We start from the raw sequence: 15,595 nt of genomic DNA on the forward strand, positions 1-15,595 counted from the left end.
AGCGATGAGATCCTTCGACGTGTAGGCTTGCTTTTTCTGGCATCATCCTTTATTTTATTTCCTTATTTTTCGTGGTCCGTTTTACCTTTCTAGATCTTCTTGTGGCATTCCTCCTTTAAAGGTATAGTTTTCACACTTCCGTCTTCATTTTTTAAACAGTTTCCAGTTCTAAACCTCTTAAGATGCGAATGTTTAAGATAAAATAAGGAAGTTCTTCCCCTTAACTGACCTATAATTTCGGCGTTCGGGAGGTTACGAGAGCCATTTTGACGCAGTAATTGCTTCACCCCTCCTCCTTTGTTTATACAATGAGTCCTGTGGAGGTGTGTTTTCAGTGGGCGGGGATTAAACACATTTTCTAATGTAAATGAAAATAGAGTTTTACACAAACAGACACAAACTAAATATACAATAGAGTCCAACATCTATTTAAGACCCACTTAAATCAACTTTGATACTGTAGTCATTTTATTATGTAACGGAATGTCTATATATATGGAATGTATTGTCCCTTTTTTAATGTGACAGTACATTTTTAACATTTTTGTTTATGTAAAGCACCATCTGACAGTGATTTCTTTACAAATAAAATTATTTATATTAAGAGTAAAACCAATTGTGAACGAAAAGGAATTTGACAGGAATGTTCGTGACATTTAATTTACATTCTTCGTATCCATCGATGCGTTTTCTCCCGACGTACAAAATTATTGCTCCCTTGGCAACACGGGCGGTTTTCTTCCGGAAGCGTGTTGCGAAAAAAAAAACCTTTTTGGCTCTCTCTTTTTTCTTGTTGGCATTTTATCGGAGGAACTTGGAATGAGGTTGGAATTGTTCCAAGGACTTTGCTTATGATGATGTTAGCTTCCGAGCTTGAAGGTTAAGACGGCGTTCACTTCGAGAGGGAAGCTGATAAAACAGAAGCTCGAAAGAAAACAAAAGTATTCTTCTTTTTATACTGTAGACGTTAAATAACGGCAGAAAAATTGAACATTCCCCGGCGTCAAACTACAAACCGCCGTTGGTGGTCCAGCCACGATTCTAGCATAAAGTGTTCGGACACTAAAATCAACTTCTAAAGTAAATCTATATTCCGAATGTCCGTCAACACGGTCCTCCCTTAACACCGCGGCGTGCTGAGGATGCTAATGGTTTGTTATGTTTAGTGGGACTTGCTTCATTACCGGAGAGTCAACAGTTGTGATGGCGGCACAGTGGAGCGTTCAGGCTCCACACCAGACTAATGCGGCCTCACACAGGCCCGACATCTGCTCGCCGCCGAGCGCCTTCGGAGAGACGTGTGATTCATCCGGTCGACCCACTGTGTCGCTCCCTCCTCCTCCAGCGAGGCAGGGATGTGAAACCTGCTGGACTGTAGTCAAAAGAGTTCTTCGACTACATTCACGGATAAACTAAGCGCTGGAACAGCGTCGATATCCAGGTAGCGAGAGGTCAAACAAGGTCAGAATCAGGTAAAGACCAAGAAAACAATTGATATAATCAACTTTAAAAAACTCCTTCCTCGAAGATCAATTGGTTGATGCATACATTTATTTTAATAAAATATATTTTTTTTTTTTTTTTTTACGGAAAATTAAAACAACAACTAGTTCACTGGAACAAATGAAATGAAAAATAATCAATCTAAATAGAAAATAAATGACTTTCCCTCTCGGATAAGTAAACCTGTGGATCTCCGGTCAAAGTCGCCAAAAATAAAGTGCAAAAAAGGTTTTGGATACACCAATAGAATGTGTAGCTCAGAAGAGTAACAGCAACAGGCTCCTCTCCCTGCACTGCAGAGCGGAACGCTTCGTTCCTTCTGCCATAAGATGTTACAATAGAACTCTCCCTCACTCTTAACATGCACTTTTTACTGTTTGTTGGCAACTTTTTCATTATTTATATCTTGGTATATGTTTATATGCATTCGTTTTATTGTATTCATGTATTTATTTTAATTCTTTTTTACATGTATTCATGGATGTTGGTATGTTTCTATCTATCCATCTATCTAAACATTTTATACAACAAAAAAAAAAAATTCACAAGTTCTCCCAGGGAGTGTAAGATTTAAAAAACAAACCAAAAAAAACAATTCTACGATATACATGATTTTTTCAATATATTTTTACTATTAAAACAAATAAAAAAATAAACATTGCTTGGCGCTTTTAAATCATCTTTTAGGTTTATCATAGTTTGATTGCTTACATTTCAAATAAGTCTTTGTAAATTGTTCAGTTTTTTCCATGTACAAGTAACATGTAAATATTCACCGCTTTTGTTCATGTTTGTGTAGCAATTAAACGTCTGGCCACTAGATGGCAGCAGTCATCCCGTCCTCTAAAGTTAAAAGAACAATAAAACCCTGCAATATCTTGTCGATGACTGAGGACAAGAGGATGCATCAGTTTTAAGGCTGATATTTGGACATATTTTGGCTTTCAGTTTTATTCATTCAGAAGAGAGTGGAACAATCGCACAATGTCATTAAAAGTCATTGTCTTCCAAAAGTCGTATCGAAATATATGAAATCGTATAGTGAGATAAGTGTAAGTGTTGCGTTGGCTTTTTCTGCTTCTGTTGCCATTAAATGCGCATACTGCCACCTACTGTACAGTCCGCGTAAGCATTCGTTTTTGGTTTTCTAATCGGAGCTTTCGTCATTTGATTGAAATTCACACTCTATTAAATCGCGATTTAACTAATAATTGATACAACTTTCCGTTCTGGCCTAATTAGAACCAACAATAATGACCTAACTTTAGAAATCTGAACAAACTAGTTGCATGGCAACAAAGGTGAGACAAAAACAGTCAAAGTTCCCACCATTCCAAGTGAGAGTAAATACGGCGAGACGGTTTAAATCCAAACCTGTGATTGGTCCGTTTTGCCATTGAAGCTGCTGTCAACACTTGGGAGGATCAGATTACCAGCAGAAGTCCAATTACAGCACTTCACTCCACTGCACACAGACGCACTTTATTGGCAACTTCAACGGCGCACACTTCTTTTTAAAAATATTTTCTTCGACCAAAAAAACAGTTCCTCACTATCTGTTTCCGGCGGAGTTTATTGCTCATGCGACGCGTGTCGGGGAAACACATCCATCACCGGCACTATTGAGAGTACTCGGGACTGTAGATTTCCCAGTTGCTGCACACAGACGGCTACAAAACCATCAACCAATTGCTGTTTAAATTACCCCCAGATAAACCAGTCTTACAGCCTCGTAGATCTGTTCTGGGAATAAGGGATGCGATTATAAAAAAAAAAAAACGAGAGAAAAACAATTAGGTAGTTAGAACGTGAATTAGGGAAAAAAAAAAAAAGGTGTTTGTGTGAGAGACAGAAAATGATGTGTTGATTCGCTCTCAAGAAAACGGAGAACGCATCAACACAATCACTCACGTCCCTCTGAGAATGTTAATGTGTGTGTGTGTGTGTGTGTGTGTGTGTGTGCTCTCCTGGTGAAGAGTAAATCTACTGAGACCTGATGCAACGAACAACAAGACTTACAATGACCTGCATTACAGAAAACAACCTTTAAATGTGTTTTTTTTTTTGTGCTTCCTTTTCCAAACAAGAGATTGGACTGACACACAGGGAAGTACACACACACACCAAAACGCACACTGTGTGTTCACTGGTCTTTCATTCCAATATTTGTTGTTGTTTGGCATCCAGGCCGAGGACTGAACTGGTTGGCCCCTGGATGCCCCTCGCGAGCCAATAGCTGCTCTCTAATTGGGTGTGGACGAGCGAGTGCATGTTTTGTCGGCGGCGAAAATAATGATAATGTGTGTTAAAATGTTAGTCATCGACGAGCGGCTAGTCCATCGGAAACATTACAAACAGATGCTTTAATATACCGTAGTATAAACTAGCGGGGTTTAATGCCAAGAATCTTGGGATACATTAGGAAACTGTAGGAACGACGATAAAATTGATGATTTAATTGTTAAAAATGTCGATTCTCGAGTTTCAAAACATGGCAACTGATCTCAGTAGATAAAACGTTTCGTCCAATAACGTTCAGTTACTAAAGAGGATCAAAGTTTAATTGCGACACAAACATGAACAAATAACGTATATATTATACGTTAAATAAACAATTTATACAGAGCTATTGAATATTTATACATTATCGTGGGTGTATCTATATTTTCTTACGCTTCATGAAACCTAAAACTTCATGAACATCCTCGTCTTTGTGTCGGACAAACACGAAACCCACTCCTTCTCAACTTATTGCCACACGCTTTGGGTAGTGACCGCGAGAACAACACCTTCCGATACAAGCTGCTGAAATTAGATTTCTTCCAAGCGTGTCTGATGGAGAGAAGCCTCCCGGGTCACCTTAGATAGGTTTGGGCTGAAGAATTTTTTACTTTCTATAGTGGGCGTCCAGTCTGTGACTTAAAAATTGTCACAACCATGAGTTAATTTAACTAGAATATAATAAAAAAAGAAATATATAAATGGTGTTTAAAGGACAAGGATTGTTCAGCATTATAAACAAGAAAAGATCAACTCTCAAAAGATCAAATCTTAAAGTAAATTGGGGGTTTTTGAGGGTTTTTTTCCCACCAATTTTCAAAAATAAGAAGCAGCAGAACTGGCATCAGGCTAATGTTTTTTTTAAATTATTATCCAATGTACTGGAAATAAAGATAAGATTGTCGGCCTTCTTGGTTTAGTTTGGTGATCACAGGAGTCAACTCATCAACATTAGTTATGTTTTACTTAAGTCTAATTTTATTAAAAATAGAAAGAAACTCGCCTGTCAACTTTTGAACATTTTTTTTTTTTTTTAAACGAAAGGAAAACTAGAAAAGAAAATAGTTTGTACGACCCAAACTATTAATTTAAATGTACAAATACATCAGAATCCCAACACATTCATTTATATGGTAGAGGATTGTGCTTTACTCATTTAAATCAACTTTTAAGTTAATACATTATTTCTGTGGAGCTTTTATTTAATTTCGATTATTCTTATCGTTTTGGCACAACTGCTGTATTTCGTTCTCATAAGAAAAGACAAAAAAAAAGAATCACAGTAATTTGATATATTGTTGAATCTTCAATTAAAAAATGGAAAGAAAAAATATATTTTTACTTTGTTTTATTCACTCTCTTCAATATAAAGTATAAATATTAATGATCACATGATCCCCATTCTTAACGGAAATAAGTGCATAATGAAATTAACTCCACACATGTTCTGGATCTATTTCTCCGACTGTCTCACTTCTTCTTTTATCGTCCACCACGGGGGTCCTCGTGTGCAGGAAGCCTCATTATCTGCACGATTTGTCGCCCCTCAATATTCCTTAAAACACCTTAAAGGCTCATTGGGGTTAATTGGGTCTAATTGCAGGGTTTAAAAATCATAGTCGCGCACATGGCTACATCTCCGGAGCCACATTTTCCCCGATACGTGCGGAGAAATAATGATGGAAAACGGTGGAATGCCGAGTGGTCTCTGGGTTTGGTTACATCGGTTAATGAGCGACGACATCTCAGACGATAACAGAGCTCATCACAGGAGGAAACGCTCAAGTTTGTCTCCGTTTGCCGGGAAAAAGCTCTTTTGTCGACATCAGCGCTTCACATTGTGAGCGTTGGGTCTGCAAATGTGTGTTTGTAGAGCAATAACAAAGCTCGTGACGCCGTCCAATTAAAACCCAAACTGTCTCGAAATCCAATTTGCGCTGCAGTGACAGTGTTCAAGGGGTTCTTAATAATGAGTCAGCAGTGGATTATGTAAACAATACGTTTGGCAGGAAAAGACGAACGTCTTATTAATTGACTCGGACTCTTGAAATGACCACGGCTGCAGGCGGTAATTGGTTTTCGGTCGCATTGGACGCAACACAAAAGTCCTAGACGAACACACGTGGCTGGACCTGGACCATTGAAAAAAAACACAAACAACTAAGATGTAAGCGTTTAAGATAAGATAAGAAACAGATGGTTGATGTCCAAAAATGTAACTTCAAAAAGCCTTCAAATAAACAATAAAACTTATGTATAAGGAATGTTTTTTGTGGATTTTTTGCCTAGGTCCAGTCCTCTCCTCTCTCCACGTATTCGCTGATACATCCCAAACGTAGACATCGTTCCACTTGTCAATAAAGCTCCTGCTGCTCCCGAAGTAGCCTCCGATCAAACTCAAAGCTTACGTTTGTCAAAACAAAAACCTCAAGAAGTTCCAGCGTGGTCATTTCACGAACCCAAGTTAATGTACTGTCACTGAATGCTCATCAACAAAAAGAAACGAGGGGCGTTCAGGGGCTAAAATAATATAGATTTTCAATTTGACCACAAAACATCGCTATATTGGTATAAAAAAATAATAATAATTCAAATAATGTTTGCAGATTAATGTACACATCATAACTAGGACAAATGACGAGATAAAAAAAAGAGCATTCAATATTTTTCAAGATAAAGTTCTCCCTATTCTGAAATCTCAGCGAACGAGAGGTTACGAGAGCGGATGCCATTATGACGCAATAATGGCTTCACTCTTCCTCCAGCCAGTTGTAATCACACCCCGCTTTGTTTATACAACGATGCCCTTGGGGGTGGAGACTTCCGGGATCGATGACGCGCGGTGAAAAAACTTCTTTACTTGACCAATGACAGCAGAGTGGGAGTGGTTATGGTAATCCCCAGAAAGTGTTCTCAGTGGGCGGGGCTTAAGCACATTTTCTAATTCAGTTAAAGAGAGTTTTGTACCAACACCAACAGACACTGATGATACAATAGTGTCTAAAATATATTTAAGACACTTAAATCAACACAATAGTTGCACTTTAAAGATATTTTAGTAAATATAATTGTAGTTGTGCACACGTATTAACGGCTAGAGTAATTTGACACTTGAATTATGCAATACAGAATGCCGAACATCTGTTTTTTTGTTAATTAAATGTTTTTAAAGATGTATTATTTGTTGGCAGCAACTTTCCCCGGACACATGTGCAGGCCGTGGCCTACATCGGCTGAAAGTAGGTAAACAGCACATCTGTCTGTTCGCTCTGTCTAGGCAAGACGAGCCAGATGATGCCGGCTCCGGGAGCATAAGCGCTGCCCATCCGAGCGTTGCCGGCTATGATCTGTGTCTATAATCTCAACCAAAGCCGTTCCTGACTTCCATAATCCAATTACCCCAGACGGCTGAGGGAATTCACCCAAATATCAGAGGCTGTAATACGTTCTCCGGCTCAACGGTGGAAGTAATAGACGGCGACGAACGCTGGAGAACGAGAGAGCGACCGACGTCTATACGAGCCCCAAAAAAATGTCCTTTAATAAAAGTGTCCGGTTTTTATTTAATATCAGAAGAGCTTGGATTATTAGGGACACGGTTGATATTTACGCTTCAGTCCCAGAGATAAGGTTTTTTATCTGGTGCTGCAGATACTGCCGAGTGGCTCGTTGGCGAGCGTTCGACAACCGGACTGAACTCGTGCAGATAAATAATTCAAACAACAAATATACATTAATAAAGAAATGTGATGGCACAAACACATTTACCGGCGGAGGCACGGATCAAGCACAAGATGCACATCAATAAATAATTACGCTCTTCATTAGCTGCTGCAGGTCAGCAGTTTGTAAGCAAGCGTGTCTCTGGCGGCCGAGAGAAGACCTGAACCAGAGCGTTGCCCCTTTTTTTCTTTTCCACCGACTCAACCCGACATCGATCTTCACCAGATGGATCAACAAACTCAACATATCTGGGATTGGACCCAGAGTGCATCACTGGTCGGCTCTATGCGAGAAAATATTGACATACTTCCATATCGAGTATGTTTTATTAACAATACTGTATCGACAATAACACAATTAATAAATAAATACATTTGGGGATTTATATTGCTTTTATATTTTAATAAAGTGTGTATAAAATGAAATTTTATTTACAATTAACATGCAGATAATCACGTTTTTGTTCATTTTGTGTTGTAGTTAAACTTCCTGCTGCTAGATGGCGGCATTTATCACGTCCTCCAGAGCTAAAGGAACAATGCAACCCCGGCGATGACTGAGGACGAGAGGATACCGTCGACTCCAGCAGCTTTTAAAGCTGATGTTTGGACATTTTTTTGGTTTCAAAACAAATGAATGCGACTTCGTCAAGAGTCATGTGGCAAATTCCAGAGTCAAGTACTCGACAATACTACAAATATATATACAGTATCACAATATATCGTTTTGTGTACCCTTCACCGTGATAATATCAAGATTCTTGCCAATACACACGCCTAGTGAAAGTATTCTTCCTCTTGTGACTGACAGGAAGTTCATTCAACATCAACTCACGTCTTCAAAACCGGTTGCTTTGTTACTACATCACTTTGTTTAAATTACTTTAAAAATAGAGGTCGCGGTGAGTTCAAGTTCATGAAAGTTCAAAACTATGAAGCATTTCAGGTCCAGCCGTGTAACAAGGTGAGGAATTTATTGTATCATAGATCCATCAATTCATTTATAGACACTAGTACTGACCTGGATCTCACTGATATATGATTCATTCAAAAGATATTTGCAGGAAACCTTTTTTTTTAATGAAATTAATTCGTTTCTAGGATTTTTTAGTTAGTAATATACATAAATTGTATTTGGTATCATTCCAAAGTTTTTGATACTAGTATTGATACAAATATCTTCACTTAAGTACCGGTTCCTGAACAACATATCTATCTTTTTAATACAAGATCAAATCTAAAAAACATGACACACAGTACAAATTTTTGTAGTTCCATTTTTCATCTTTGGTAATTCGGTAAAGCGGTTTTCTTACAGAAAAAAAACCTTGTGCTAAAGAACACTTTGTTAAAAAGTGATGGAATCTTTAGAAGAATCCACAAGTTAACAAGTTTTAATCAGTTATACAATTCAACTCCTTTGATTATTACTGTCTGGAACCTGTTTTATTTTTTTTTTAAAAGTAACATTAGTCTGTGACTCTTCACATATCAAGTCAGTTGAGTCAAATTTACTGAAAAAACTAGAGAAAACAACCAAAAACAGTACCAAACTCTTGCTGATTCAGCGTTATATTGAGATGTTTTTTGTCATGAACCTTTTTTGTCGTCAAGCCCTTTATTCTTCCCCCTTTCATCTGCAGCTTGATCCGTGAATATAATGGCGACATTGAACCTGTCCCCGGGGCAACAAAGGTTGGGGACGCCTGGTATCTGGTAACTGATACAAGACAACGATAACACAACTTGTCCTCAAAAGACAAGATATATTTGATAGACTTTCATAGATTGCGTCACAATGTTTTGAGTGTGTGTTTATAGTCAGTAGATCCATCAAACACAGAGGTAGAGGACGATCGTTCCAAAGCTTAGGAGCAACAGCCTGGTCCAAAACCATCAGTAGATTCTGATCCACAGACCTCAGAGCCCGAGCTGGGGTGTAAGGCTGAATCAGATCACTGATGTAAGGAGGAGCCTGACCATGAATAGATCTGAAAGTAAGAACCAGAATTTTAAAGTTGATCCTCAAAGAAACTGGCAGCCAGTGAAGAGTTTTAAGGATCGGAGAAATGTAAGTTCTTCTACTAAAGCGGGTCAGAATTCTCGCTGCAGATTTTGTATTAACTGCAGGCGAGACAGATCCTTCTTGTTGAGACACGAAAATAAACTGTTACAATATCCTGAACGAGATGACACAAACGCATGGATTATAAATTCCATTCTGCAACCAGATTATAATCCAATAAAAAAACAGTAGAAATTCCAGGTCAAAAGCTACCAACTAGACAAGAATCACACACATCAGTTTCCTGATATAAGCGTCAGGCAAATACAATCCACATGATCATCTCAACCAAGTGGATCTGAAGTAGGTGGTAGTAATCCATGGATTCAGGCAGAAGATCTTCCTGATGAGACTTTAGACGAGTCAATAAAAACAGGAATATATGATTAAACTAGTGATCAATCCTGATAAATATATTAATAACTGAAAGAAAAAATGAAGACGGAGCGAGAAGGCGATAATGATAGTCTCCGATTTTTTTTTCCTCCACACAAACACACACACTCAGCATTATCAGTCCGTTTGCCTTTGTTTGTTTGGTTCTTCTCCTTCAGAGTGGAGGATAAGAAGTGTGCGCTCACACATACACAAATGAGTCGAGCATAAAGAGACGCGCACACACACACACACACACACACAAACAAGCCGAGATAAAATGAGTCCCAGACCCACACACGGGGGATAGTATCTCCCTCTGTGTCTGAATAAGTCTCATTAGTCATGCCGGGGCTGTTGTGTTGCAAGGTCGTGCTGCTCACGGGGCTGGAGCGCTGGTCGGGGGAAGGTCGCCCGCCGTTCGGTTCCATCCCAACCCGTCCCCCCCCATCGTCCCCCGGGGGCCACAACTGGCTACTCTCCCATGACTGGCACTGCCCTGTAGTCCGAGCCACGCCAGCCGCGACCCCAGGTTGTCAACACGCGCTGAGGGCGACACACGTGCGAAAGTGTTTGTGGAGGAATTTTTTGGGAACACAATGAATGAGTCATGTGACCCCCCACGGACACGCTCTCGACTTCCACTGGTTCAGTTGGTAAAACATTTACTGGTTCTTAAAATGGTCCTTGAGCTCAAATTCATTTTTAAGTACTACTTTATTTAACCTCTCAGTTGGAGTTTCATTCGCAATAAAAGCATCAATTATTTCTTAAAAATAACCAGTAATTTCCACTAAACTGTTTTACTTACTACCGTGTAACAGTTACAAGTTATTACGAAGACACATAGCATCTAATAAACCAGGGCAGGAGCCAAGGTCGGAAGTAGGCAAGTCAAGCAATTAGATTAAGAATTAACTTAATAATGCATAATAGACCCTAAAACTAGTAAAATTAAATCTAAAAAATCTTTTTTTACGTAAAGAGTAGGAAAATGTGTTTTTATTTAGTTGAACTCAAGGCCTTGGGGCCCAAATCTGATCCGCTAAGTGGCCTCTTGAGTTGCAACATTTGAGACTCATGTTCAAGTTGATATAATGAACGATATGGAAGATTTTAGTGTTTAAGATAAGATAAGAAAGAGATGCTAATGCAATCAATTATAAAGAAAACTTTGCTCTAAATCTACAATTAAATAACAAACCTATTATTCTTATATTACACTTACGGTTTAACAGAAATATTGTGATGTGACTCATGTCATAATGTGGAACAACAGCTTCGTCGGCGTCGATAAGTTACAACCTGGTGCCATCGTCGTGGCAACCAAGTCCTCGGAAAAACACCTACGTGGACGTACGATGGGAAGTCGTTGAATTCATGGTCATCGAGGAGAGCGACGAGAGCTACTGACACGACCTTGATCAGAGGACAATCATGTAGATGTAGAAGCTCATTATCATAAAACCAATGTCCACGACAAGGCTAATGGCTACAAGTGAACACATGCAAAACTACAGACGTATCGTATCAGTTAATATGATATTGTCAACCGGTGGTGGGTGATATTATGACAACCTGATATTCCAAACCAAGTAATCAGAATACACCAGATTATATTAAAAAAAAACTACAGGAAAATTATTAAAAACCTTTCCTACGCACCAAGACACAAGAGATTTTGAACAACTGATCATTATCACACACAAAAACACTGCAAAAAAAAGAGAATCTTGTCAGGAGCATGGATCGAACCCACATACTTTAGGTTTAAAGTGACCCCCCAGATAGACAGGATATGACAAATCACCGCGCAAAACCAACATTATTAGCAAAACGTGAATCAATTCAAATATAGTTTATCAGTGTAAAGAATTCTACAAACTTAAATGCTCATCACTGTTGATTATTATTTTCCAAAATATAAAAAAGATTAGAAAATAAAAAATAAAGCCAAATCCGTGGGACTATCTATGTGCCAGCCGCCCCCGGAATTAAGTAAATATCGTGACGTCATTCATCTTCTATTGTTTCCATTGCCATTGTATTGGTTCAAGCAAATTGAAGGAAGAGAAAAATTAAGAAGTTTTTTTTGAAAGTTTCAGCAGTTTGTTAAGTACTTTAGTGCAATTTCAAGTTATTATATGAAAAAAGATATTGTGTTTTATCGCAGTATAATGTCATTGTGGACCATGTCATGACAAAAAAGTTTACCATATCGCCCACCTCTAATTTCAAGAAATTCAAGTTAAAACACTACAACAATAAAGCAATAACAACGTTTGTCCTAAGTACTCAATATACATGACGCCGTAATTCATTCCTTGTGGTATTAAGTAAAATTATACAGTCTAATACTTAAATTTGGGGGCAGGAGCGAAAGTATGATGTTATAATATGTTAATCTTTTCATTGCGTTATTTTCTTTGATCTATGTTCTTCATACTTGCACTTTGTCATCCTTTGCGCTTCGTTTTTGCACCTTTTTCTTGTTTTATAAAACTTGCTGTAGCTTCTATAGCCTGGTGTGAACTGGAAACCCATCTCTAGAGGGATTAATGAAGTCAATATATCTGTATCTTTCTTTCTATTAATCTATCCATCTATCTATTATGAAAAACTTAATGTTTTAAAATTCATGCTTACATTCTCAGGGTTGTGAAAAATTACTAACTACCGTATATTGTTTCTTTAAAATAAACTGGCCATGTGCAGGGAGTAAAAGAATAATATGATTCTTTGCTCATCCGTTTCATTTCACTTCCTCTGCAGCGCTGACGCAATAAGATTCTTTGGTTTGATCGCATCACTCCTCAAAGTCAAGACGAGGGCAGCGAGGGATTGGAAGGGAAGGTATACACAAGAGATGGACAGATGGAGATGGAGGAGGAAGCCAAGGCCAGAGAGCGCGACAATGAACCGTGTGAAAGGTCAAGACATACATCAAGGATCGGGTCAGAAGTTGTGCGCTTCAAAAGGCATAAAAAAAAAGAAGAAGAAGCATTCAGGGAATTGGATGGTTGGAATATTTATGCAAATGTTGGCGATGCAGGTAAAGTCTGGTGGGAGCGAAATGGGATGGCGAGATTTATGGCAGGTTGTAATAGAGCAGCAACTGAATAAGGGAAGGTGAGACAGGGTAAATTATTCATGAGATCGTGTCGGTGTGCGTCGGCCGACATGCATGCGTCTGGTGTGCGAGTCTATGGCGAGGATGAAACACAAGCTTTTATTTGCTTCATCAACTTCAAGCTCAGTCCAGTTACCGGTGAGTGGGAAGTCATAAGAGGATAAAAACTCACCGAGTTGATGCACGCCAACTCCTTGTTGAGCAGCCAGGGCAGGGACAGCTTCCCCTCGCCACGGTAGCAAGACTGAATCCGGTCTTTGATCTTCTCCTTGATCCGTCGCATGGTGAACACGCACAACGCCGACTCCTTAGGCGGCTTCTCCCGGTTCTTCTGGCCTTGCGCGAAAATGGTAAACAGCACCTCCTCGTGCTCAGGGATTCCGAGCGAACGCGCCAGACGGGTCCCGGGCCGGGACACGTACGCGTCCTGCACCAGGCGGTACTCGACCCCATCCTTGGTGCAACCGATCGGGAACTCCACGTACGAGTAGAACTTGGGATCGTCCACGCAAAGCCGGACGATCTTGGACGTGAAGAACTGTTCGCTGCTGGTGTCGGGCGAGGTGAGCTGCGTGTCCAGCTGCAGAGTCAGGTAATACACAAACTGCTCACTTTGAAATCCATAGATGTAGTAGATGTCGAAGGCCGGGAACTTGGACAACGTGTCCGAGGGGATCTTCAGCTGAGAGGAAACAAACTCGTCCTGGTAAACGAAGCTGAACATGTCGGCGTTCTCCTCGTTGGACATCAACTTCCGGCTTGAGAGGGTCGGGAAGTATTCAGATTTCCCGTCAATGGGCGTGCCGACAAACAGCTTCCCAACGTTGCCACCAAAAAGATCTGGAGGTATAACGACCCCGGACATGGTCCCAGCTTCTGCTACACTGGATAGGTAATGCTCCTTGCGATGGTGGGGCTCGCCCAGCTTAAACAAATCATCCAAGCGGAGGAACTGGCAAATTCCCTGGGACGTACTTCCACAGGCGATCAATCGGTTGTGGGCCGCGTCCAGCAGCAGGAGCTTGTTGATATTAGAGGTCTGCACTAACTCATGGGGGCAGGACTGGACGCCGGGCGGGGGGTAACAGCGGGGATTGTCGGTGACGGGTCCGGTCACATGGCTCCGAAGTTTGGTGAGGTTGCTCGACAGTTTGAAGATCCAGTTGACCGCACCTAGGTAGACTTCCCCGGTCTTGTTGTGGACGACGAGGTGCATGAGGCTTCCCTCGGGCGGCGAGAAGGACAGGAACGGCGAGCCGGACGACGTGGACAAGAGTAGATAGAGAAAGATGGGGAGCATGAGAGGGGGAGGGTTGAGGTGGAAGGACATGGTGAGGGAAGGGGAGGTCCAGATGTATCACTTGTCGGCGGAATTCTCCACTCAATCCTCCTGGTTCTTCACGGGTCTGCAGAGTGCTAAAATAATCAACCTCCCCTTCCTTAGTTCCACTTGCGGATTCTACGACTTCATCCCCTTTCCTTCAGCCACTCCTGCCACCAGCCCTGAGGAAGAAACCAGAGAAGATAATCAGAGAAGGTCTGTGGCTACAGATGTGAGCAAGAACATCAAATAATATATCCACGAACAGACTGTTAACACTTGAGACAAAAACAATTCAAATGAGGAGACTATTGGATTCAGTCGTATTGACTTTCTGACGCCCGTGTGGACACAGTGTGGAGAGCATCGTGAAGAAGAGCCAAACATGGCTTCTGTACAAATTGATGGTCTGGGCCGCGGAAGACACTCAGGAACATAAACCTGGTGGATGAAGTGATACTACATTTTCCCACTGTAGTCTCGACCCCCGAACATCACATGCATACAAAGAGGCGAGGCAAGATAATGTGCTGCATTGTGATAGCAAGTAAGCATCCATAAATTACAAGCTCGGACCGCAGGGGAAATCCTATAGTATATTAACAACACAACAGCCGAGCAGAGAAATGCAATTCCTGGCTTTTTCCGAAGAAGGAATGATAAGAGAACGGTGCAGGGGCAAATGAAGCAAAGGAACAAAGACAGAAGGGTAAGAAGTGGAAGTGAGTTCGCTCTAGTTCAATATGAACGGGGCCAATGACTGTATGAAAGAAATGACAATTACAAGATGGTTTTCTCTCATTTACACAAAAATATTGTATTTATCAAAGTATTTTTAGGTATTCTGAGAACCTGAGATATAGGAAAACGATTATAAGTAGGTAACTTTGCAGATATACGTGAATTTCTTTGAGAACCATGGCAGGAATATATGTTTTGATATGACCCGGATTTCAGACCTGTAATTTAAAGGCAAAACTGCACCAAGAGGTTGAGATCGTTTGTATTTAAGGTGCTTTGTGGAGTTTATATTCCCAACTAAATAGTCCTCACTGTGCAAGGAAGGATGTCAACAACTATTACCAAACTGCAGCTTAAATTAAAACGCATTCTTGTTGTTATATTTTTCCTCTAAACTGACGGAAAAATGACTTTTCTCGTGTTTCATTCCTCTAGTGTTTCATTCCTTTCGCTTAATT

The 15,595-nt window shown here is 40.2% G+C and overlaps 1 protein-coding gene across 2 annotated transcripts in view; it reads right to left on the minus strand.

Annotated features, from left to right (window-relative positions):
- The window catches only part of LOC148059524 (plexin-A1-like), a 179,819-nt gene that overhangs the window by 141,882 nt on the left and 22,342 nt on the right, over window positions 1–15,595 (minus strand). For both annotated transcript variants that reach the window (XM_087781286.1, XM_087781287.1), the window contains exon 2: window positions 13,248–14,578. In XM_087781286.1, coding sequence (XP_087637412.1) covers window positions 13,248–14,405 — 1,158 coding nt within the window. In that variant the 5' untranslated portion in view covers window positions 14,406–14,578. The remainder of the gene's footprint in view (window positions 1–13,247; window positions 14,579–15,595) is intronic.

The sequence above is a fragment of the Callionymus lyra genome, chromosome 19, assembly GCF_982586985.1.
Source record: "Callionymus lyra chromosome 19, fCalLyr1.hap1.1, whole genome shotgun sequence".
Classification (NCBI taxonomy): Eukaryota; Metazoa; Chordata; class Actinopteri; order Syngnathiformes; family Callionymidae; genus Callionymus; species Callionymus lyra.